Source organism: Bos indicus x Bos taurus, chromosome 26 (assembly GCF_003369695.1).
Source record: "Bos indicus x Bos taurus breed Angus x Brahman F1 hybrid chromosome 26, Bos_hybrid_MaternalHap_v2.0, whole genome shotgun sequence".
Classification (NCBI taxonomy): Eukaryota; Metazoa; Chordata; class Mammalia; order Artiodactyla; family Bovidae; genus Bos; species Bos indicus x Bos taurus.
The window spans coordinates 35738312-35761554 of NC_040101.1; the positions used below are offsets into that span (position 1 = coordinate 35738312).

A 23243-nucleotide genomic window follows, 5' to 3' on the forward strand; every position below is an offset into this window, starting at 1 on the left:
AAATTAGTGAGAAACTTTCAAATAATTTTGACTTGAGACCAACTTAAAAAGAACGATCGGTAGAAGCTACTTGTGAAATTTGAGCTTTAGGGATGTGACATCGTGGTAAGGGCAGTATTGGTTCATCCCTAACCTGGATCCCCTATGGGGAAATGAGCTAGGAGATGAGGTTTGGAAAAAAGCTCAAAGACTTTGGAAAAACTGGGAATATAGGTTCATCTCTTTAATAACAACACTTGGGATTCAGGCACAAGGTGTTCATTTCTCTGTTCACAACTGATTCTGAGGATCCAGCACTACAGTTCCAAAGGAATTACTTTCCAGAAGCACTCTCTTCCCACTGTAGGCTCATACACACAGTCATCCAGGAAAGACTTTGCAAAACAAACAGTGATGTCTTACAAGGACTGGGAGACAACTGCCAGGTATGACTCATGAGTATACCACACAAATAGAACCTTTTGTGGCCAAGATGTCAAAGCCAGCAAATGTTCTGCTTTTGGGTCATGCTCAAGGATTCTTCCAGGTGGACCAGACTCTGCTTTGAGTTGGGCATGACCATGAGTAAATGGCCTTGAAGAGATGCAATGCCTAGCCTAAGACCATTGATTTCTGAACTTCTCATTTGGTCTTGGGCTAAGCAAGCATATCATGGGTAGACTGCAATGCTTGTCAATAAACAGCAATCGAAACAGCCAAGCAATCACAACGCTGCAGATGCCACCTGAAAGTGAGATCCTGGAAGCACTGCAATGCTTGTCAATCATTGATGAGCTGCCTTAGAATCATCAGAAGTTGAGGGAGCTGCAACACTGCTGATTTCTGGGTATGACTGACTCCAATCCTACTGCTGCTGCTGCTGCTGCTAAGTCGCATCTGACTCTGTGCGACCCCATAGATGGCAGCCCACTAGGCTCCCCCGTCCCTGGGATTCTCCAGGCAAGAACACTGGAGTGGATTGCCATTTCCTTCTCCAGTGCATGAAAGTGAAAAGTGAAAGTGAAGTAGCTCAGTTGTGTCCGACTCTTAGTGACCCCATGGACTGCAGCCTACCAGGCTCCTCCGTCCATGGGATTTTCCAGGCAAGAGTACTGGAGTGGGGTGCCATTGCCTTCTCTGCCACTAAATCAGTATATTTGATTTAAAAATGTTAATATTTGCCCCATGCCTTATCCAGTAACTAATAAACCCTTTTTTAAAAATTAGTTTTTTAATTGAAGTACTGTGGCTTCCCAGGTGACACAGTGGTAAAGTTGGCCTGCCAGGGCAAGAAATACAGGAGATGCCAGTTCAATCCCTGGGTTGGGAAGATGCCCTGCAGGAGGAAATGCAGCCCACTCCAGTATTCCTGCTTGGAAAATGCCATGGACAGAGGAGCCTGGCAGGCTATAGTCCATGGGGTTGCGAAGAGTCGGACACAAGTGAGCAACTAACACACACACACAAACACATCAAAGTATAGTTGATTTATAATGTATACTCTGGATACTATTGGAGAAGGGAATGGCAACCCACTCCAGTATTCTTGCCTGGGAAATTCCATGGACAGTGGAGCCTGGTGGGCTACAGTCTGAAAATGAAAGTGAAGTCGGTCAGTCGTGTCCGATTCTCTGCGACCCCATGGACTGTAGCCTACCAGGCTCCTCCGTCCATGGCATTTTCCAGGCAAGAGTACTGGAGTGGGTAGCCATTTCCTTCTCAAGGGGATCTTTCTGACCCAGGGATCGAATCTGGGTCTGCCGCATTGCAGGCAGATGCTTTAGCATCTGAGCCACCGGGGAAGCTGGGCTACAGTCTATGGGGCTGCAAAGAGTTGCACAGGACTGGGCAACTAACACGTACATGGATGCTATTTATAACCTGAAACCAAACTGGGGTAGGAAAAAGAAGAAATGAGAATCCCAATTTTTAAATCCCATGTAAAACATCCCATGTAAAACTTACTGCCATCGGGCTTTATCCTTCAGGGAATTTTTCCTTGAGCTGCTCCCTTCACTGGAGCTGTCCTCCTCCTCTGTCTCCAGACTTCGACTGCAGCTCCTGATGATCTGAAAGATGCTGTTGACAGTGGACTCCTTCTCTGAATTCTTTAAGCCATTCTGTCCCACTCGTTGTAAGAAATTATCTTGTCCACTATAATCGGCTACAAACTACAGAGAAATATATTGAGGATTTGTTATTGCAGCTTCACATACTACATCTAAATAACCTACTTGGCTAGAGAAACAAAATCATAACAGTCATAAATAATGGCATTTGTGCCTATTTTATTGGGGGAAAACCAACCTCCAGGAAAAACATTTTTTCCTTTCACCACATGAAATACCAAAACTTACTCTTGTTTCCACTAAGACAACTTCAGTCCCTCTAGGAATCAACACTTCACTTCCAGTTTATAACACAAAAAGCAATATTATTTCAAGGTTCCCTAGGGAGAAGATTAGCCACTTTACAGAGGAAGGACAGAGTTATTTTATTCCTGTAGTGAGAATTGAGAAAAACCATGACAGAAATCTATTATTCTATGGAACCAGATAAAATTACTGGGGCCCAAGGAAATGATCAAGGAGGGGGGACATTTTGCTTTATTTCCCATACATCTTAACAGTAACACAGAGGCTTCCTGGTGATTTATAAGCTCTTATTGTCTGTATTTGTAACCAGGGAAGTATCTCCCATCAGAGGTCAGAGGGATGGCTAGGCCATGAGATATGGAGTTCCCTACTTCTGAGATGTGAGGCAGCCAGTGCGGGGACAGTTTGGGAGGCTTGCTTTAAGCTTTCCCCTTCATTTCTTTCACTTTTTTTTGGCTATTTAGTCGCTAAGTCGTGTCTGACTCTTTTTGACCCATGGGCTGTAGCCTGCCAGGCTCCTCTGTTCATGGGATTTTTTCAGGCAATAACATTGGAGTGGGTAGTTACTTCCTCCTCCAGGGGATCTTCCCAACCCAGGGACTGAACTTGCGTCTCCTGCACTGCAGGCAGATTCTTTACCGCTGAACCACTGGGGAAGTGTCTCCTTGCACTTTATGCCCCTCTCACAAGCCAGGGAGATAGAAGCCAGTAATGCTGCCAGCACCTGTCAGGGGCTCTAAGTCTCCCTGATACCAAGTAATTCTTTTGCTCCCAAGGGACCTGGAAGAGGCTGCAGTTTTAGGAGAGTCTTCCCACTGTCACCAAGAAGGGGTGTGAATGAGGGTGAGAAAGAGAGAGAGAGAAGGAGAGAGGGGGAGAGTGTGTATGTGTAAGGTCAACAGTGGGTGCCGGCACCATGGTGAGAATGACTTTAGTTTAGGTATGGGACTTCCGGGCATGGGACTCCTCAAATTTCTCCATAAAGTCTCCCACCTTTCAATCCCTTCTTTCATTTCTAAATACCATATAGAGAGGTGTCTGTATATTCTGTTTCTCAGTGCCTCTTCTCTGCACTGCCCAACACTGAGTCCAAGCTCATGTGGTCCTTCCCATGCTGGGGGTTGGGAATGAGCAGCAATGGGCTGAGGACAGCATGATCAGGAGCCCAGAGCGCATCCTTGGAGGACACACCAGATTCCCAGAATGGAGGAAAAGAAGGCAGCACTGACTTCCCCTCAGTCTTTCTTCCACTGACCCCAAAAAGTTACTACTCTCATCTGACTTCTTATATCCCCTTCACCCATTTGCACCTAGCAAGAGAGGAAAATCCCATCAACCTTAAGAAAAAACACCCAGAAAAACAACACCATTTGTACGTTGCCCCATTAAAGCTAACTTAATATAAAGCCCAACAGTGGTAGTTGGCCTTCTTTTCTTTGGAATGTTCACGATCTAGTGAAAGTGAAACTGTCAGCTGCTCAGTCATGTCCGACTCTTTGTGACCCCATGGGCTGTAGCCTGCCAGGCTCCTCTGTCCATGGAATTCTCCAGACAACAATACTGGAGTGGGTTGCCATTCCCTTCTCCAGGGGATCTTACCAATCTAGGAATCAAACCCAGGTCTCCTGCATTGCCGGCAGATTCTTTACCGTCTGAGCCACCAGGGCAGCCCCCAAGGATCTGTTAGTCAACGCAACTGTGACAATGGATAACCCTGGCCTCAGAGATGTCTTTCTTCTGGCTTCAGTGTGTGACAAGCCAGGAGGCAACAATGACTCTTCAGATCATGAGAGTTTTAAAAGGTCTCACCTCCAGAGTTTCTTCCTGCGAATTGTACCTCGGGCAAAGCTTCATGAGGCCAGAGGCTCCGTCCAGCACCTCACAGAGCTCCTTCAGAAACACCCCGCAGAAGGGAACCACCTTGCAGCCGGGGATGTGCAGCGCTCGGGTCACCACCTTCCTGTACTCGCAGGAAGACTCGTGCTGGGCCATGGCATCCTTCAGGCTCCTCATGGTCTCCAGATCAGACTGGTCCATAAACTGCCACATTTTTAAAACTTTTCTTGACCTATGGCAAGTCAGGGACATTGTTTTTAGGCCAAAGGGGAAATAATATCGTTTACAGTAAACAGCTTAAATTCTGTATGAAATTCATTTCTGTTTATGTTTTCTTTCTGTTTTAATATTTATTTGGGATTCACATTGCTACCTACTTCCCCAAATGATGTGAATATTACTTTAATAAATTGTCACCTGGGTCTGAGCAGCCAAGCGGGGACTTCTTTGCAGAGGGCTGTCAGGACATGGTAAGTGAGAAGGAGGAGATCTCCCCAAGTTCAGGGGCTTCGGGGAACCTCATGGAGAGGCTGGCCCGTGTCCTGGCAGCTTGTTGATCATGTGGACTGTCTGGTGTGTGACTTCCTGGGAAAGTGTAAGGACGAGAGGCTGGCTGGGGCCTCGGGATGGCTAGTGAGGGGGAAGGATCTGGTGAGTGTGCTTTGCATCTCTAGAGCCTGGGTGGGCAAATTGCTGGGGCTTTCTGTGAGTCCGGAATGGACCCTGAGAGGCAGCAGGGCTTGAGTTATCTTGAAAGGCTTCCCTCCAAATAAGGGGGCCCTAGTGGAAAGAGTCTGTAAGGGTAGGCCTTCCAGAACTAGATGCTTTGGGGGAGGACTGAGTAGTGGGCCAGGCTGGGGGTGTACAACCCCTCTCCAGGTGATGGTACAGGGGGTTGCTTTCGGACAGAAATTGGGGAGAGTTAGGACGGAGGAGCCTGGTAGGCTGCAGTCCGTGGGGTCGCTAAGAGTCGGGACAGGACTGAGTGACTTCACTTTCACTTTTCACTTTTATGCACTGGAGAGGGAAATGGCAACCCACTTCAGTGTTCTTGCCTGGAGAATTCCAGGAATGGGGGAGCCTGCTGGGCTGCCATCTATGGGGTCGCACAGAATTGGACACGACTGAAGCAACTTAGCAGCAGCAGCAGGGCAGGTAAGTAGGAAGTGACCCTGAAAACACCCCACATGGCTCTCTGTGGGGTCACCAAAGCCAGATCACAGTGGCCCCAGTCAAGTTAGACTGGCTCTCTTTACCCCTCCTCCCTTCTTCTCTCCTATCCTGCCCATGTTTTCTGCAGGAACTCTGAGCTGGAGACAGAGGGACAGAAAGATAAATTATATCTTCCCACCCTACTGCAGCTTTCTGAGACTGGTAGGGCTGTGAAACTGGGGAAAGGGTGAAGTTTTTCTTTGTTTTTTCTTCCTTCCCAGGTGGCGCTAGTGGTAAAGAACCAACCTGCCTGCCAGTGCAGGAGACATCAGAGACACAGGTTTGATCCCTGGGTTGGGAAGATCCCCTGGAGGAGGGCATGACAATCCACTCCAGTGTTCTTGCCTGGAGAATCTCATGGACAGAGGAGCCTGGCGGGATACAGTCCATGGGGTCACAAAGAGTCAGACACGACTGAAGTGACTTCGCAGCAGCAGGAGTGTGGCATACAGGATCTCAGTTTCCTGACCAGGGATTGAACCCATGTCCCAAGCAGTGGAAGTGTGGAGTGCTAACCATTGGACCATCAGGGAAGTCCCTTTACTTCTTTTTTTGAAGTTTTAAATGAAAACTTGAAGCTCTGATTTATATCAGACTGGATTAAAAAATCATTAGGTAATACCTAAGACATCCAAAAGACATCAAAAAGTACAACACGACACACACTCACACATCAACCTCTCAGTTTAAAAAAATAAAGCATTCATAATATGGCTGAGGCCCCAGAACTCCTCGGTGGACACACCCCCCTCCCTTCCTCACCGCCAGGGACCACGTCTGCAACTTTATTGCGCTCCTTCCCTGACACTTCCTCATACTTTCTCAACCTGGGCAGATACTGCTAAGCAGTTTGTACAATTGTTTGTGCATTTTAGACTTTATACAAATGGTGTCACACTGAGGGCAACCTGCCACAACAATCGTGTGGCACTGCCATACGATTCTGGGGGTCACTAGAGCTCAAGGGCATAGGCGAAGGAGACGGCTTATTAACTACACAAGTGACCGGGAAAGACACAGGGGGCCCACGGTACAGTCCAGAGTTCGGGGGGAAAACAGCCAATTGGCAAGTTTGAAAGACAGTGAGGTCAGAAAAATAAATTGTCTCCTGATTTCACCCCACTGGGTTCGACTTGTCCTACAACCAGTTCCTTATAAGGTGGTGAGAATCCATCTGGGGGCATGGAATGGAGGTTTAAATAAATGAAGTGAACACATGAATGAGACTTGGTTCTCATTATCTGATCATCCTTTTTTTTCAGGAGTCATGATATGTGGGTGGGGCAAGAGACAAACCTTAGTAAAGAGCAATGGTGTTTTGTTAGACTGAGAACTGATGCTTTTAAAAAAGAAACTTTATTTCTTTTTTTTTTTTTCTAATTTTATTTTATTTTTAAACTTTACATAATTGTATTAGTTTTGCCAAATATCAAAATGAATCCGCCACAGGTATACATGTGTTCCACGATTAAAAAGGTATGCCCATTGTAGATGATCTTGAAAATACCAAAAATATAGAAAATCCACTCACAGCTCTTCCAACCACAGACAACAGTAGGAATATTTCCTTCCAGTACTTATCCTATTTGTGTCTGTCTGGTCTAAATATTTTATACATTTTGTTGCATAAATATTGCTGAAGTTATTAAGTATGGACAGCTTTGTTCCCAGGTAGTTTTATATATTGTATGTATACATTGTATGTCCTATGATATTAAAATTATTATAAACATTGTTTCTGGTGATTAAATAATACTCCAGTGTGTGGATGCATCATGTTATTGCCTTCATTTTTCTATTATTGTTCATTGGGTTATTTTATTTTATTATTTTAAAATCGAGGTGTCCTTGACATTTGGGTTATTTTATATTGACATTAAAACTGAGTAAATATTGCTGCCTGTAAATCTTTGTACTTCTACTCGTTTCCTATAAGCAGCTGGGAATTTAGTTTGAGGAAGCCAAATGTACAAAGGTGACAGGAAAGCAGTCACTTCACAATAAGGTTGTGCCCCCTTCTCCTCTAATTGTTTTAAAAATTAAAAAAATTCAGTTATCTTGATGCAGTTCAATTACTTGTAATCTAAATACTTTCAAACTTGAAAGTGCACATGTGAGCTCTTCTTCCACAATCATTCCATCATGAGGACATCTAGTAACTTACCTCCTGTATCTACTGTTCTGGCTGACGAACTATTAAACCTGGTAGTTTTACCCATCTATTTGTAAAGACTAATTCAGCCTTAAGCCAAATATAGGAGTGTGAAACTAGGTGGCAATGGGTTTGGGGTGGCCAGGAATCAGTGGTAAGGTTTAGCTGCTTTGACATTATTTCTCATCTAAGAAAGAATTACCTGGCTCTATAGACTTCCTCTGTGGCTCAGCTGGTAAAGAATTCACCTGCAATGCAGGAGACCTGGGTTCAATCCCTGCATTGGGAAGATCTCCTGGAAAAGGGAAAGGCTACCCACTTCAGTATTTTGGCCTGGAGAATTCCATGGACTACAGCCCATGGGGTTGCAAAGAGTCAGACATGACTGAGCAACTTTCACTTTCACATGGACTTCTTGGATTTTGAATTCAAACTAAGTTGAGTATAAAAGTCACATTTACCCAAGGCCTCCATTGGGCATTATGAGGCTATTCTTTGCATCAAGAGACTCGCTAATATACGGTACGTGGCAGCCAACCTCCAAGATGGCCTCCAAAGATCCACACTTCCTGCTGCGGTGTGGTTCCCACCCACAGTGAGCCAGTGCTGGTCCTACACGATCAGTATAATACGGCAGAAGTGGACAGTGTGTGACTCCTGAGGCCAGGACATAAAAAGCACCGCAGCTTCTGCCTTGCTGTTTCTATTTATTTATTTCTATTTATTTATTCATTTTTGGCAGCACTGGGTCTTTATTGCTGTGTACAGGCTTCCTCTAGTTGTGGGGCTACTCCCCAGGTGTGGTGTGCAGGCTTCTCGCTGCAGTGGTTTGTCTTGTTGCAGAGCACAGGCTCTAGGCAATGGGTTTCAGTAATTGGGCTCAGGGGTTCAGTAGTTGCGGTGCACAGGCTCCAGAGTGCAAGGGTTCAACAGGTGTGGTGCATGGGCTCAGCTGCCCACTGGCAGGTAGGATCTTAGTTCCCAGACCAAGGATCAAACCCATGTCCGCTGCCTTGGCAGGCAGGTCCTTAACCCCTGGACCACCAGGGAAGTCCCTGCCTTGTTCTTTTGGATTGTTCACTTTGGAGGGAGCCAGCTGCCATGCTGTGAGGATGGTGACACCCAGAAGAGAGGACGCGAGGTCCCCAGACAACAGTCAGCACCAGTTTACCAGTCAACGGAAGGATAAGCACCATTGTATGTTCGTGCTTAGTTGCTCAGTCATGTCCGACTCTTTGCAGCCCTAGCCCACAAGAGGGTCTGTAGCCCACCAGGTTCTTCCATCCGTGGGATTTTCCCAGCAAGAATACTCGAGTGGGTTGTCATCTCCTCTTTTGGGGGATCTTCCACACCCAGGGATCTCTTGTATCTCCTGCATTGCTGGTGGACTCTTTACTGCTGAGCCACCAGGGAAGCCCAAGCATCATTAAAACAGGACTATTTTATCAGCATATGATCTCTATTTTTTTAAAGAAAAATAATGCAGGGACTTCCCTGGTGGTCCAGCAGTTAAGAATCTGCCTTCCAATGCAGGGGATGTGGGTTTGATCCCTGCTTGGGCAACTAAGATCCCACATGCTGTGAGGTAACTAAGCCTGCATGTTGCAACTAGAGAGAAGCCAGCACACCACAATGAACGATCCTGCATGCTACAACTAAGATCTTGTGCAGCCAAATAAATAATATTAAAAAAGAAAAGTAGTGCAGATTGTAGAAAATTTATCACAAAGAGAACCAAATCACCTGCATATAGCCTTTTCTTCACCCAGTACTTTTCTATTTTTCCTTCTTTTGAGCCATGCTTAGTGCATTTGTACGACCATTTTAAATGCCAAGGACATGATCATGTGAGTTTATTCTTAGTTGAGAAAGTTCAAAAGGACGAAAAAATTTCCAACTAAAAATTTTCCTCTCCACCCCCAATCCTGAACCCCTATGTCAGGCCTGGAGAATCAAAGAAAAACCTTGAAATGTTATGAAGCAAGATCTATTTATAGATCTTCATTGGGAAGATGAATCTTAGACAACAACAGCAGCAATGACAAGTTCTCTTTTTGAGCCTTACTACATGCCAGACGCACATACTCAACACTTTACACTGTCTCATTAAATCCTATGCAAAGGGATAGGTGCTTTTTATTATTGCCCCCATTTGCAGATGAAGAAACTGAAGCTTAATGAGGTCAAGTAACTAGATCACACAGCTGTTCCACAGGGGAGCCAGGATTTGATTCCCTGTTATTCTAACTCCACCATTTATCCTCTTCTTCCTCATACCACACTGCCACCACAAGAGTGAGGAGCAGCTATTTCATGCAAGGTAACTGATGCTTAAAGGGAATACAGCTGGAGGCTTTAAGGATAGAATACTGATCTTATTATTAGCTTGATGGAGGTGTAAGAGGAAGATATCATAGAAGTTAAGGGCTGCTGCTGCTGCTGCTAAGTCGCTTCAGTCATGTCCGACTCTGTGTGACCCCATAGACGGCAGCCCACCAGGCTCCTCCATCCATGGGATTTTCCAGAAGTTAAGAGCACAGGCTCTGAAATCAAGGTGGCCTCCATTCACATCCTGGCCACACCAGGTGACCTTGGGTGAGTGACTTAATTTCTTCTTATCTTAGACGTTTCTTCTTTCATCCGGTGTGGAAATAATAATAGTATGTACCTCAAAAAATTGTTCTGACAATCGAAAGTTTTAATGCATGGAACACGCTTAGTCCAGTGCTTGACATGTAGTAAGTGTTCAATAAAAATGACAGCGAACATTATTCAGTGATATCATTATCAACATAAGCCACTGTCATTGGTGAGGGCAGTCAGTGGTTGGCAGCTTACAGTGCTGGGTAATTTGTAAGGCAGATCTGGGAAGAGACAGGTAACAGTGGGGCACACATGGCAGGAAGGGGAAAGGGGGGTCAGTGATGGTGTTGACGGAGTTAAGCAATCAGACACTCAGCCTGCCCAAGAGCATGGGGTCAGGGCAGACACAGCGGAGTAGGATCATGCCTGCTTAATTCTGCAGCACCTCTGAGGAACAGGAATTGTGGCACTAACACAGGTTAATATATTTCCCCCATATAGTCAGTACCAATTGCCTGCTGTTACTAAGTCGCTTCAGTCGTGTCCAACTCTGTGCGACCCCATAGACAGCAGTCACCAGGCTCCCCCGTCCCTGGGATTCTCCAGGCAAGAACACTGGAGTGGGTTGCCATTTCCTTCTCCAGTGCATGAAAGTGAAAAGTGAACATGAAGTCGCTCAGTCGTGTCCGACTCTTCGCGACCCCATGGACTACAGCCTACCAGGCTCCTCCGTCCATGGGATTTTCCAGGCAAGAGTACCAGAGTGGGGTGCCATTGCCTTCTCCAAATATGGTTACCCGGACAATTAATTCAGTGCCATTCAGCTGTTAAAAGGAAACCCCAGATAACCATACTCCACTGCCCATACCTGAGGCCAGCCAAGAACTCCATGACGGCATTGTAGTTGCCCATGTTCCAGCAGCATTTGGCCACATGAACCAAGTATGAGAAGACTTCCCGCTTCTCTTCCATGGAGCCCGCCGCGAGGATCAGCCACGTCACCCAGGAGCTCACCTGTAGATGCAGAGAGGGGCGTCCACTGAAACCAGGCCAGGGAAGCTTGACGCATACTTTCTCATGAGAAAAATGTTGTTGTTTTTAAGCCAGTTTAGTATTAGGAAATGAAGGACCTGCCAAGAGACTGAATTGAAGCTCCAGCTCCATCAGTGCTTTGCAATGGGATTAACCTCCCTGTTCGCTTCACCTTAAAATGCAGCTGAAAGGTAATTCATATAATCCCTTTACATCTATAAAATTCCATGCTGCTGCTGCTGCTGCTGCATTGCTTCAGTCATGTCTGACTCTGTGCGACCCCATAGACAGCAGCCCACTAGGCTCCTCTGTCCCTGGGATTCTCCAGGCAAGAACACTGGAGTGGGTTGCCATTTCCTTCTCCAATGCATGAAAGTGAAAAGTGAAAGGGAAGTCGCTCAGTCGTGCCCGACTCTTAGCGACCCTATGGACTGCAGCCCACCAGGCTCCTCCATCCATGGGATTTTCCAGGCATTCCATGAGACCATAGTAAAACAAGGCCTAAAGGTAATGAGGATTTAAATGTATTTGACTGATGGAGCAAGAAAGCACTTAGCACATGAACAAAAGTCCATTTGTCAAAGAGTACAATGCATAATATTAAATGAAAAAACACAAAAAACTTTTTGAACTCTCTTACACAAATGCATTATTTATTATGCTCCTCAAATGACTAAATAATAGAACCAACATAGCACTTATGTTACTGTTCTAAGCACTTCATATATGTTAACTCATGTATCTCTCACAACAATCCTAAGAGTCAGGAACCATAATTATGCTCATTTTATAGATGAGGAAACTGAAGGACAGAGGGCCTAAGAGACTTGCTCAAAGTTCCCAACCAATAGGTGGCAAAGCCTGAAACTGAACTGAGGTGTGTGCCCCTGGTGGCTCAGAGGTAAAGAATCCATCTTAGCCAAGCAGGAGATACAAGAGATGCAGGTTACGGGAAGATCCCTTGAGGAAATGGCAACCCACTCCAGTATTCTTGCCTGAAAAATCACACTGAGAGAGGAGCCTGGCAGGCTACAGTTTATGGGGTAGCAAAGGGTTGAACACAATTGAGCACGCACACATGAAAAATGAAATATGTGTCCCCAAAGTGTCACTATTAACTATTCACTAAACACCTAATATAGATACTGTTCTCCTCTAGGCTTAAATTTAGTCTAATGTGATTTGCCTTTCTACTACACAGACTGGAGTATCAATTCAGTTCAGTTCAGTAGCTCTGTCCGAGTCTTTGCGACCCTATGGACTGCAGCATGCCAGGCTTCCCTGTCCATCATCAACTCCCAGAGCTTACTCACACTCATGTCCATCCAGTCGGTGATGCCATCCAACCATCTCATCCTCTGTCCTCCCTTCTCCTCCCACCTTCAGTCTTTCCCAGCATCAGAATATTTTCCAATGAGTCAGTTCTTCATATCAGGTGGCCAAAGTATTGGAGTTTCAGCTTCAGCATAATCCTTCCAATGAATATTCAGGAATGATTTCATTTAGGATTAACTGGTTTGATCTCCTTGCAGTCCAAGAGACTCTCAAGAGTCTTCTTCAACAACACAGTTCAAAAGCATCAATTCTTCGGTGCTCAGCTTTCTTTATAGTCCAACTCTCATATCCATACATGACTACTGGAAAAACCATAGCTTTGACTAGACTGACCTTTGTTGGCAAAGTAGTCTCTGCTTTTTAATATGCTGTCTAGGTTGGTCACAGCTTTTCTTTCAAGGAACAAGCGTCTTTTACTTTCATGGCTGCAGTCACCATCTGCAGTGATTTTGGAGCCCCAAAAAATAAAGTCTGACACTGTTTCCACTGTTTCCCCATCTATTTCCCATGAAGTGATAGGACCAGATGCCATGATCTTAGTTTCCTGAATGTTGAGCTTTAAACCAATTTTTTCACTCTCCTCTTTCACTTTCATTAAAAGGCTCTTTAGTTCTTCTTCACTTTCTGCCATAAGGGTGGTATCATCTGAATATCTGAGGTTATTGATATTTCTCCCAGCAATCTTGATTCCAGCTTGTGCTTCATCCAGCCCGGCATTTCATATGATGTACTCTGCATATAAGTTAAATAAGCAGGGTGACAATATACAGCCTTGACGTACTCCTTTCCTGATTTGGAACCAGTCTGTTGTTCCATGTCTGGTTCTAACTGTTGCTTCTTGACCTGCATACAGATTTCTCAGGAGGCAGGCAAGGTGGTCTGGCATTCCCATCTCTTTAAGAATTTTCCACAGTTTATTGTGATCCAAATGGTCAAATGCTTTGGTGCAATCAATAAAGCAGAAGTAGATGCTTTTCTGGAACTCTCCTGCTTTTTCGATGATCCAACGGATGTTGGCAATCTGGTCTCTGGTTCCTCTGCCTTTTCTAAATCCAGCTTGAACATCTGGAAGTTCATGGTTTACAGACTGTTGAAGCCTGGCTTGGAGAATTTGGGGTATTATTTTGCTAGTGTGTGAGATGAGTGCAATTGTGCAATAGTTCGAACATTCTTTGGCATTGCCTTTCTTTGGGATTGGAATGAAAACTGACCTTTTCTAGTCCTTTGGCCACTGTTGAGTTACCCAAATTTGCTGGCATATTGAGTGTAGCACTTTCACAGCATCACCTTTTAGGATTTGAAATAGTTCAACTGGAATTCCATCACCTCCACTTGCTTTGTTTGTAGTGATGCTTCCTAAGGCCCACTTGACTTTGCACTCCAGGAGGTCTGGCTCTAGGTGAGTGATCACACCATTGTGGTTATCTGGGTCATGAAGACCTTTTTTGTATAGTTCTTCTGTGTATTCTTGCCACCTCTTCTTAATATCTTATGCTTCTGTTAGGTCCATACAATTTCTGTCCTTTATTGAGCCCATCTTTGCATGAAATGTTCCCTTAGGTATCTCTAATTTTCTTGAAGAGATCTCTAGTCTTTCCCATCCTATTGTTTTCCTCTATTTCTTTGCATTGATCACTGAGGTAGGCTTTCTTATCGCTCCTTGCTGTTCTCGGGAACTCTGCATTCAAATGGGTATATCTTTCCTTTTCTCCTTTGCCTCATAACTTCTCTTCTCTTCTCAGCTATTTGTAAGGCCTCCTCAGACAACGACTTTGCCTTTTTGCATTTCTTTTTCTTGGGGATGATCTTGATCACTGCCTCCTGTACAATGTCACGAACCTCTGTCCACAGTTCTTCAGGCAATCTGTCTATCAGATATAATCCCTTGAATATATTTGTCACTTTTCCTGTATAATCATAAGGGATTTGATTTAGGTCATACCTGAATGGTCTTGTGGTTTTCCCTACTGTCTTCAATTTAAGTCTGAATTTGGCAATAAGGAGTTCATTGTCTGAGCCACAGTCAACTCCTGGTCTTGTTTTTGCTGACTGTATAGAGCTTCTCCATCTTCGGCTGCAAAGAATATAATCAATCTGATTTTGGTATTGATGGTGATGTCCATGTGTAGAGTCTTCTCTTGTGTTGTTGGAAGAAGGTATTTGCTATGACCAGAGCAAGTGGAGTAGAACACTTAATAATAATCTGCTATCAAAGTCCCCCCTGTATGGTATGCAGCCTCAAAATCCTTTGCTTAATCTCTAAGATTATTTTGCTGCTACCTATGCTTTGGCGCTCTGACACTAATGTTCACTTGAGTTACTTTCTCCATCTTGGTTAAGGTCTGGGCTGATAAGTTCAGTTGATAGTAGATCAAAGCCTTGGTCTTAACCTTGATCCCCCACCCCCACCCCTGCCACGGTCCACTAATTTTACTTGGTTCAGCAACAGTGCCGAAACCTGGGGAGCAACTCACTTCTCTGACTTGAGTGAGAGTGCAGCCCGAACAGAGAAGGTTACAGGGGGAAAATTTCAAGGTCTAAGGGAACACTTCTCTGCCTTCTTTCCTCCAAATAAAATGAGAGGAATGAATGGCATTTAGTGCTGGCAGCAACCTCAGAGGGCAGCCCAACTTCTTTCTTCCAGATCAAGAATCCAAGGCTCATGGGAGAAATTGACTTGCCAACGTCACAATTCTTATGGATGTCAAAACTAGGACTCCCAGGCTGGTGCTCTTTCCCCTGATGAAGGGAAGTTAGTTTTGGTAAACTTGGCACTGGTAGGTCCTTCTAAGCACTCAATAAGAGATGCACACTTGAAGACAGAGATGGAATCAAAGGAGAAGGTACCAAGAAGAATATCAAAACATGAATTAAAAAATGAAGAAAAAAAAAACCAAACAAACAGAAGAGATCAGTTCTAAATACATCTTTCCTTTCCCTGTACAGAAACAAGTAGGAAACAGCAACAGAGAGTTTCCATGCTAGCACAGGGTTATAATCTGGTACCAGTCAGGAGCACTGCAGTAATAATCTGTCTCTTCTTTTCTGAAATTGGCTGAAGCAGAAAGTGATGGGCCACCTGCCAGCCCGGAGCCCAGCTCCAGCCCAATAGGCTCTCAGCAGGCACCATCACTCTCCACCTGCTCAGATTTAGCTGAGCTCTCGTGAGATGTCAGGGAACAGATCTGGAATCAGACCCCTAGGATGAGCCAGAGTCCAGACCATCCTGAAAAGAATTAAGAGCCTCTTGGGAAAGAGATAACCTTTCATTTGGTCTCCTGGGACTCCTCTGGGAGCACAGGAGACCTCTGGGATTCCCAGAGCCAACCCCTCTCCTGCAGCTGTGAGCAATCCCTGGCTCACTGCTTCTCGGCCTTGCCCCTTTCCCTACTTACCCAGTTACCAGTCACTTTTGTGGAACTCTGGCTGTCTAGACCAAGACATTATATTGCCAATAGAGACTGAGTATTGTAAAGTTTTCAATCAATTCTTCTGTTGATGTGATCAGCTTTTGATAAGCCCTGTCCACCTGATGCAAAGAGCTGACTCAAAGACCCTGATGCTGGGAAAGATTGCAGCCAGGAAGAGAAGAGGGTGACAGAGGATGAGATGGTTGGATGACATCATCAACTCAAGGGTTGTGAGTTTGCACAAACTCCGGGCAATAGTGAAGGTCAGGGAACCCTGGCGTGATGCAGACCATGAGGTCAAAAAGAGTTAGACAGGACACGACTGAGTGACTGAACAGCAACAACAACAATCCTGCCAAAAGAAGTCATCAGAAAACACTCAGAATCACAACGTCATTGACTCTTTGAGCTAGACATTCAAATCCATCTCCTTAAAATAAAGATGAAATACTTAAACATTTAAAGTTGTTCTTCAAAGACACCTAATGCATTAATTCTTGAGGACTCTGGCTGTATTTTTCTATGGCTTTAGCTCCTTTCCTGTTGAAATGGATGGAGAATCAGTGTTTCTGCAAAGTCACTGTTCTTTCAGGCTATTTTGGTACCACACAGCGACTTCTCAGTGCTGTGACCTGAAAGGGTTACCACATCTTCCCCTGGAGAGACCTGCTTCACAGAGCAGGCACTGACCATCATGTGGTTTGTGCCTCAGTCCTGACCACACATCCAGATTTATTTCCTATCAGTCAAATTATTTTCCATATACTTTCCCACAATGCTAGGAAAAAAATAGTGATACCGTATTTCACATGGAGACCTAATTTAAACCAGCTGTTCCACCTCCAAGTGTGAGTCCCTAGGGCTTGGTTATTGAGATTATGTGAGCATTGCTATCATAAACACACGCACACACACACATAACATCTGCCCACAGACTTCGGGAACAATTCTTACTGTGGCCTAATGTATTAATCGGAGAAGGCAATGGCACCCCACTCCAGTACTTGTGCCTGGAAAATCCCATGGACGGAGGAGCCTGGTAGGCTGTAGTCCATGGGGTCGCTAGGAGTCGGACACGACCGAGCGACTTCACTTTCACTTTTCACTTTCATGCATTGGAGAAGGAAATGGCAACCCACTCCAGTGTTCTTGCCTGGAGAATCCCAGGGTGGGCGGAGCCTGGTGGACTGCCGTCCATGGGGTCGCACAGAGTTGGACACGACTGAAGTGACTTAGCAGCAATGTATTAATAATTTCAGAAGCATTAACTAGCAAGAGTGCCACCACTAATTCTAAAAAAAGCAAATTCTAAAATGACGCAAAAATGGACTCTGTGGGAGAGGGAGAGGGTGGGGAGATTTGGGAGAATAGCACTGAAGCATGTATAATATCATGTATGAAACGAGTCGCCAGTCCAGGTTCGATGCACGGTACTGGATGCTTGGGGCTGGTGCACTGGGATGACCCAGAGGGAGGGGAGGGGAGGGAGGAGGGAGGAGGGTTCAGGATGGGGAACGTGGGTATACCTGTGGCGGATTCATTTCGATATTTGGCAAAACTAATACAATATTGTAAAGTTTAAAAATAAAATAAAATTAAAAAAAAAAAAAAAACTACTGGCTAACCAAACCAAAATAAATAAATAAATAAATAAAATGACGCAAAAAGAAAACAAGGATTCAGTGATGACTGTAAAATGTAGACCATAGCATAAACATGGCCATATTTACTAAGTGGACGAAGGAATGTGTTTCCAATCCATAAAGACTTTCAGGAAACCACACAGAAAACCACAAAAAAATCGCATGTGTACAGTACTATGACTCAAACACAGGGAACAGTCCTAGAGCAGAAAGGTGTTATATGTGGCAGATTATTTTGCCTCACTGCAATGGTCAGCACAGCAGAGAGAGAGAACCTGGCCCCTAGCCCTGTTCTTCAGTGTTCCTCCCAGAGGCTCTGTGCTTACCCTGACAATCCTGACCCCTTTCTACATGGCTACAGCTCCTCTATAACTGTTTTATTTTCCTTCCTTCTCAGGCCTTTCTCAGTATTCTGAGGCCCACAGACTGATCAACTTGCTCTCTCTCCCCACATCAAACACCTTACTGGCATCATATAAGCTCAGTTTGAGAGGAATGTTCTTGCTCCATTCAACGTGACCTTTCCCTGGCCCACCACGCCTTGCCTATGTCCTTTGTAAAGCTGAGTCCTTACCCTGGCCCTGGAGGCCCCAGTCTGTTCTCCAGTCTCACCTTGGCTCTCCCCAAGGTGCTTGGGGAGGTGCTCCTGGGGAGGTGAACCAAGCTTTTCCCATCTTAGGGAGCTTGCACTGGTTGTTCCTCCTATGGGAAGGTACCCTGTTCCCATCCCTCCACCTCTGCTTTAGCTATCATTGACTCATCCTCTAGGCAGAACCATGCTTAGGCCTGTAGCCAGGCACCCTGCCCATGCCCCAAGCTATAGAGGCCCAGGTTGGTCCTCATTCAGCTGTGTCTCGCCTTCCCTCCAATAGAATAAGAAGCCTGTGGGCCAGAGGGAACGTGTCAGCCCACCACCAGATCACTCACCCCTGTAGACCAGTATTCCCAATCCCCTGTTTAAGCACCCCACTTCTAGGATGGCAAGGGACTGATATTTGGATCAGTCCTCCTGAGGGTCAGTCACAACAGTAGGCCTGAAGGCTGGCCAAGAGCAGGTAGTATATGGACAGAGCTTACACTGGGCCTGAGGTGTCCACATGCTACAGGCTTACGAGCCGGGGTGGAAGGCGAGGTGGGCAGGCCACAGGCTGGGGTCTGGGGCCTTTCTTTGTATTTCATCCCGACTCCCCTAAAGTCAGCGGCAGGGCTGTGTTCAGGAACCTGATGAAAGCCTCACTACCTTGGGGAGGCTCGCCTGACTTCCCACGTGGGCAGGGTCCACGCGCTCTGTGCTAGGTGGTGCCCCAGACCCCTTGCGCTGTCAGCACTGTGTTCCCCAAAAGGCTGACTTGGGGGCTGCTGTGCTCACCAGCAGCACAGCCCACTCCAGATGCTCGAGGGCAGTCACGTGTGAATGCGTGTGACCTCCCTGGGAAGGCCGTTCTGACGGCTCACCTAGCGCCTCACACACAGCCTCCTCCGGCTTCCCTTTCACTGGATGTTGGACCTTGAGTCCAGTGTCACGTCTGCACTTGGATTCTCACAGCAGCACACGTTTGCCTCTGGCTTATTTTTGTTATATTTGTGTGCCTGACTCTTTCACATGGATCTCTTCTGTCTCCCCCCGCACCCCCACCCAGACCTCCAGGGCAGAGACCATCTTTCCCACATCCCCAGTGTGGGGATGTTCGGTGCCCCTGACCGGCAGGCAGGCCACTCAGAGTCCCAGGAGGCCGTGGGCAGAGAGGATTCTCAGCCTTCAAATGGTCAGAGATTATATTTGGGAAAAGGCCTAAACACTTCCTACTGCTGTTCCCAGGTCCAGAAAAGGGGGACCGATGACTTCCTGCCAAAAACTTTTTTTGAATATCCTGAGCAGAAGTTTTTGTAGAAAGATGATCCTTTGTAGTGGGTATCTGGTCACCTTCACTGCAAAGTCCAGGCTCAAATGGTAAAGTCTAAAGAAGGCCACGAAGTCTGTCTAGAAAAGCTCCTCTGAAGTGGATTGTGTGTGGTGCATATCTTTATCCACCCTCTACAGAGCTTTATTAGAACAACCCTTGAACTAGGGCAATTGGCATCCACATGCAGGTAACACACACACACACACACACACACACACATATACACACACACACACACACACATCCCTGCCTAGGCAGCACTCTTCACAACATGGCACATCTGCATCAGAATCTTTAGGGTGTTTATTCAAATACAGATTACAAGGCCCCACTCAGACCTAGAAACCAGACTCTCCAGATCTGCAGATCAGAAATCTGCGTTCTCAAATGCACTTTAGTTGAGAGCTTTCCCTGGGATTCAGTGTCCCTTTCTGGGCCCCTGAGCCTCGAGTCAGGAAGCATCACTTCTGTAGTACCCGTCCAGTACCCTAAGTCACCACCTCTGTGACAGCACCTGGGGCTGGAGCTCTGACCCATTTGAAACTCAGAACTTGGAGCCGGCAGGAGATGGGATGGCTCAGTGGTGAGGAGCATGGGCCTCGGAGTGGACCTGTCTTCACCTCCCAGCCCCACTGTCACTCTGTGCGGGTCCCCGAGGCAAGCAATCTACCCTCTCGGAGATTCCATTTCTTTTCCAGGAAAGGGGAATAACAATATTTACCCCATAAAATTGTCATCAGGATGAACCTGGAGACTATACCTAGGACCTCAACGTGGTGCTCAGTGTGTAGTTAAGGGCTCAACAGAAGTGGAGTACTGCGGCCACCTGCCGCTTCTATAACCACTATTGGTACCGCTATCTGAGTTCCAGGAAGCAGAGCACAGACATCCAGGGAGAGGAGTCTCTAAGTCTCAGTTCCTAACTCCATGGAAGGAAGGAATCCAAGGCTAGATCAGGAAGAACCTGTAGTAGCCTTAAGAAGGGCTTGTCCCCAAGTGCAGATCAGATCAGATCAGTCACTCAGTCGTGTCCGACTCTTTGCGACCCCAGAATCGCAGCACACCAGGCCTCCCTGTCCACACCAACTCCCGGAGTTCACTCAGACTCACGTCCATTGAGTCAGTGATGCCATCCAGCCATCTCATCTTCTGTCGTCCCCTTCTCCTCCTGCCCCCAATCCCTCCCAGCATCAGAGTCTTTTCCAAGGAGTCAACTCTTCGCATGAGGTGGCCAAAGTACTGGAGTTTCAGCTTTAGCATCATTCCTTCCAAAGAAATCCCAGGGCTGATCTCCTTCAGAATGGACTGGTTGGATCTCCTTGCAGTCCAAGGGACTCTCAAGAGTCTTCTCCAACACCACAGTTCAAAAGCATCAATTCTTCGGCGCTCAGCCTTCTTCACAGTCCAACTCTCACATCCAAACACGACCACTGGAAAAACCATAGCCTTGACTAGATGGACCTTTGTTGGCAAAGTAATGTCTCTGCTTTTGAATATGCTATCTAGGTTGGTCATAACTTTCCTTCCAAGGAGTAAGCGTCTTTTAATTTCATGGCTGCAGTCACCATCTGCAGTGATTTTGGAGCCCCAAAAAATAAAGTCTGACATTAGCAACTTTTAAAAATGCAATACGGTGTTATTAATGATAACATGTTGATTACCATTATATATATTATATATATATAATATATATATATATATAATGTCTTTGTGACTTCATTATTTTATAACTGTAAATTTGTACATTTTGACCCCTTCACTCATTCCCCTCCCAGCCTTCACTGACCTCTGGCAACCAGCAAACTGTTCTCTGCATCTATGAGCTTTGTTTTTGTTTTGTTTTGTGTGATTTAAATACCACATATAAGTGAAACCACAAGGTAGTTCTCTTCCTCTGATTTATTTCACTTAGTATAACACCCTTGAGGTCCATTCACATTCTCCACAAATGACAAGATTTCATTCCTTTGTATGGATAGTTACTATTTTAAAATCAACCGTTGGACATACTTTGACTTAAAGATGCAAATGCCATTTCTATTTAAATGGTCTACAGAGAATTATAATGGCTGTGCAGGCTATGTTACCCACTTCTCTCTTACTACAGCTGAATGGATCATTCATTCAGAAAACAGTTTTTAAAAACTATTCAGGAATAAGCCTCATTTTATGCATATTCTCTCCTTTTGTAAAAGTATTATCGTTGTCCTGGAACAGGGTCTTTTTAATTTCATCCCATTTTAATAATGGGATTACCACTCACCAGTGGTTAAGAATCCACCTTCCAATGCAGAGGATGAGGGTTTGATACCTGGTTGGGGAACTAAGATCCCACACATCGTGGAGCAACTAAGCCCGTGCTCTACAACTACTGAAGCCCACTCGCTCTGGAGTCTACAAGCCACACCTAGAGAGTCTGTGTGCCACAACGAAAGATCCCACGTAACAGGGATGATCCTGCATGCGCAACTAAGGCCCAGTGCAGCCAAATCAATCAATTAATAAAAAAAACCCCAAGAGTAACAGTTTACATAAAACATCTTGACATGAGATGTCAGCTCCACACTATCCTGATCCTATTGCAGGATCACTTATGAACCAATTTCTTTTCTTCTTTGTATGATTTTAATAATAATACTTACAGTAACAATAGCTTCAAAGTACTGGTCGTGTGCTATGAGAGGGACACTGCTTATTCCATTTAATCCCCTCAGCTCTAGACAGCTGGTACTAACAGTGTTTCCATTTTACAGATGGGGAAACTGAGGTTCAAAGTGGCTGAGCTAGCCAGTCCAAGGTGACACCACCTGTAAACTAGGAACAAGACAAATCAAAAGCCTGCGCTTTTAAACTACGTGCTTTATTCTTTTCCATTTTCTCTTGAGCATTAGACTAAAGAGGACCAACTTTTACTCCTGACGAGGGCCCTGATACTACTGAACGAAGAAATGCCTTTACACAGGCTATGCAAAGCTCCGCTCCAGATCTGAGCAGTTGAGTCTCATCTCCTGTAGAAATAGGATGTTGGCGTCCTGATAGGTCACAGAGAATGTGGTGCAGTGGCTTGCCAGCTGTCCCCAGTGTTCCTGTTCTGTCACCTGTGTAAAGTTCTAAGTTTTCTCCGACAAGCATGAATTTGAAGTGAGAGAAGCCCTGCAAGAGGTTCCATCCCTGAGCTCACTCCTGGGGGCAGCGAGGTGTCCTGGGCAGAGGTCTGAGAAAGTGTCAGGAGATGCCCTAAGAAACCTCTTCCTGAGCTGCTGCCACCACAGGAGTGGCCCCATTCTGAGCTGCTCTGAGTGGTGGACAGGAAATGGCCTCCCTAGTTACCTAAGTCCCCCAGTGGGAAACTCACTGGCCACAGGCCACACTGCTTGGAGAAGGGAGAGAGAAAGTTGTCTTCTCGGGCCACTGAGCAGGCCCAGAGGTTCTGAGACCTGCTGTGAATCACTCTGGACCCCAGGGCAGGTGGATTCCTGTCACAGGAAAGGAAGAATGAGCCCCACAAGTCACTGTTTCACCCCTAGGACCCAATGGCAAATGTTTGCTGACTGCAAGGTGGATGGTAAGCGGGTAACAGGAGATCAACAGTTAAACTGATACCAGTGATCAAGCAGGAAGGAGAAATTGTAAGGGAATAAAATCATTTGCATGTGTTCGCCTATGTTCCTCTAAAGACAAATCTGTGTGAAGAAACAAAGGATATTAGCATCCCACCAAGATCCATTACATCCTCCCTGCTGGCCCTGGTAGATGTAATAGATCATTAAGAGGAAGGTAGT

General features: G+C 45.7%; 1 protein-coding gene across 4 annotated transcripts in view; it reads right to left on the reverse strand.

Moving 5' to 3' along the window:
* Positions 1–23243, reverse strand: part of PLCE1 (phospholipase C epsilon 1) — a 377706-nt gene that overhangs the window by 91623 nt on the left and 262840 nt on the right. For all 4 annotated transcript variants that reach the window (XM_027528501.1, XM_027528499.1, XM_027528500.1 and 1 more), the window contains 3 exons: positions 11006–11151; positions 4164–4422; positions 1945–2150 (listed from right to left, as the gene is read on the reverse strand). In XM_027528501.1, the coding sequence (XP_027384302.1) occupies positions 1945–2150; positions 4164–4422; positions 11006–11151 (611 nt within the window). The remainder of the gene's footprint in view (positions 1–1944; positions 2151–4163; positions 4423–11005; positions 11152–23243) is intronic.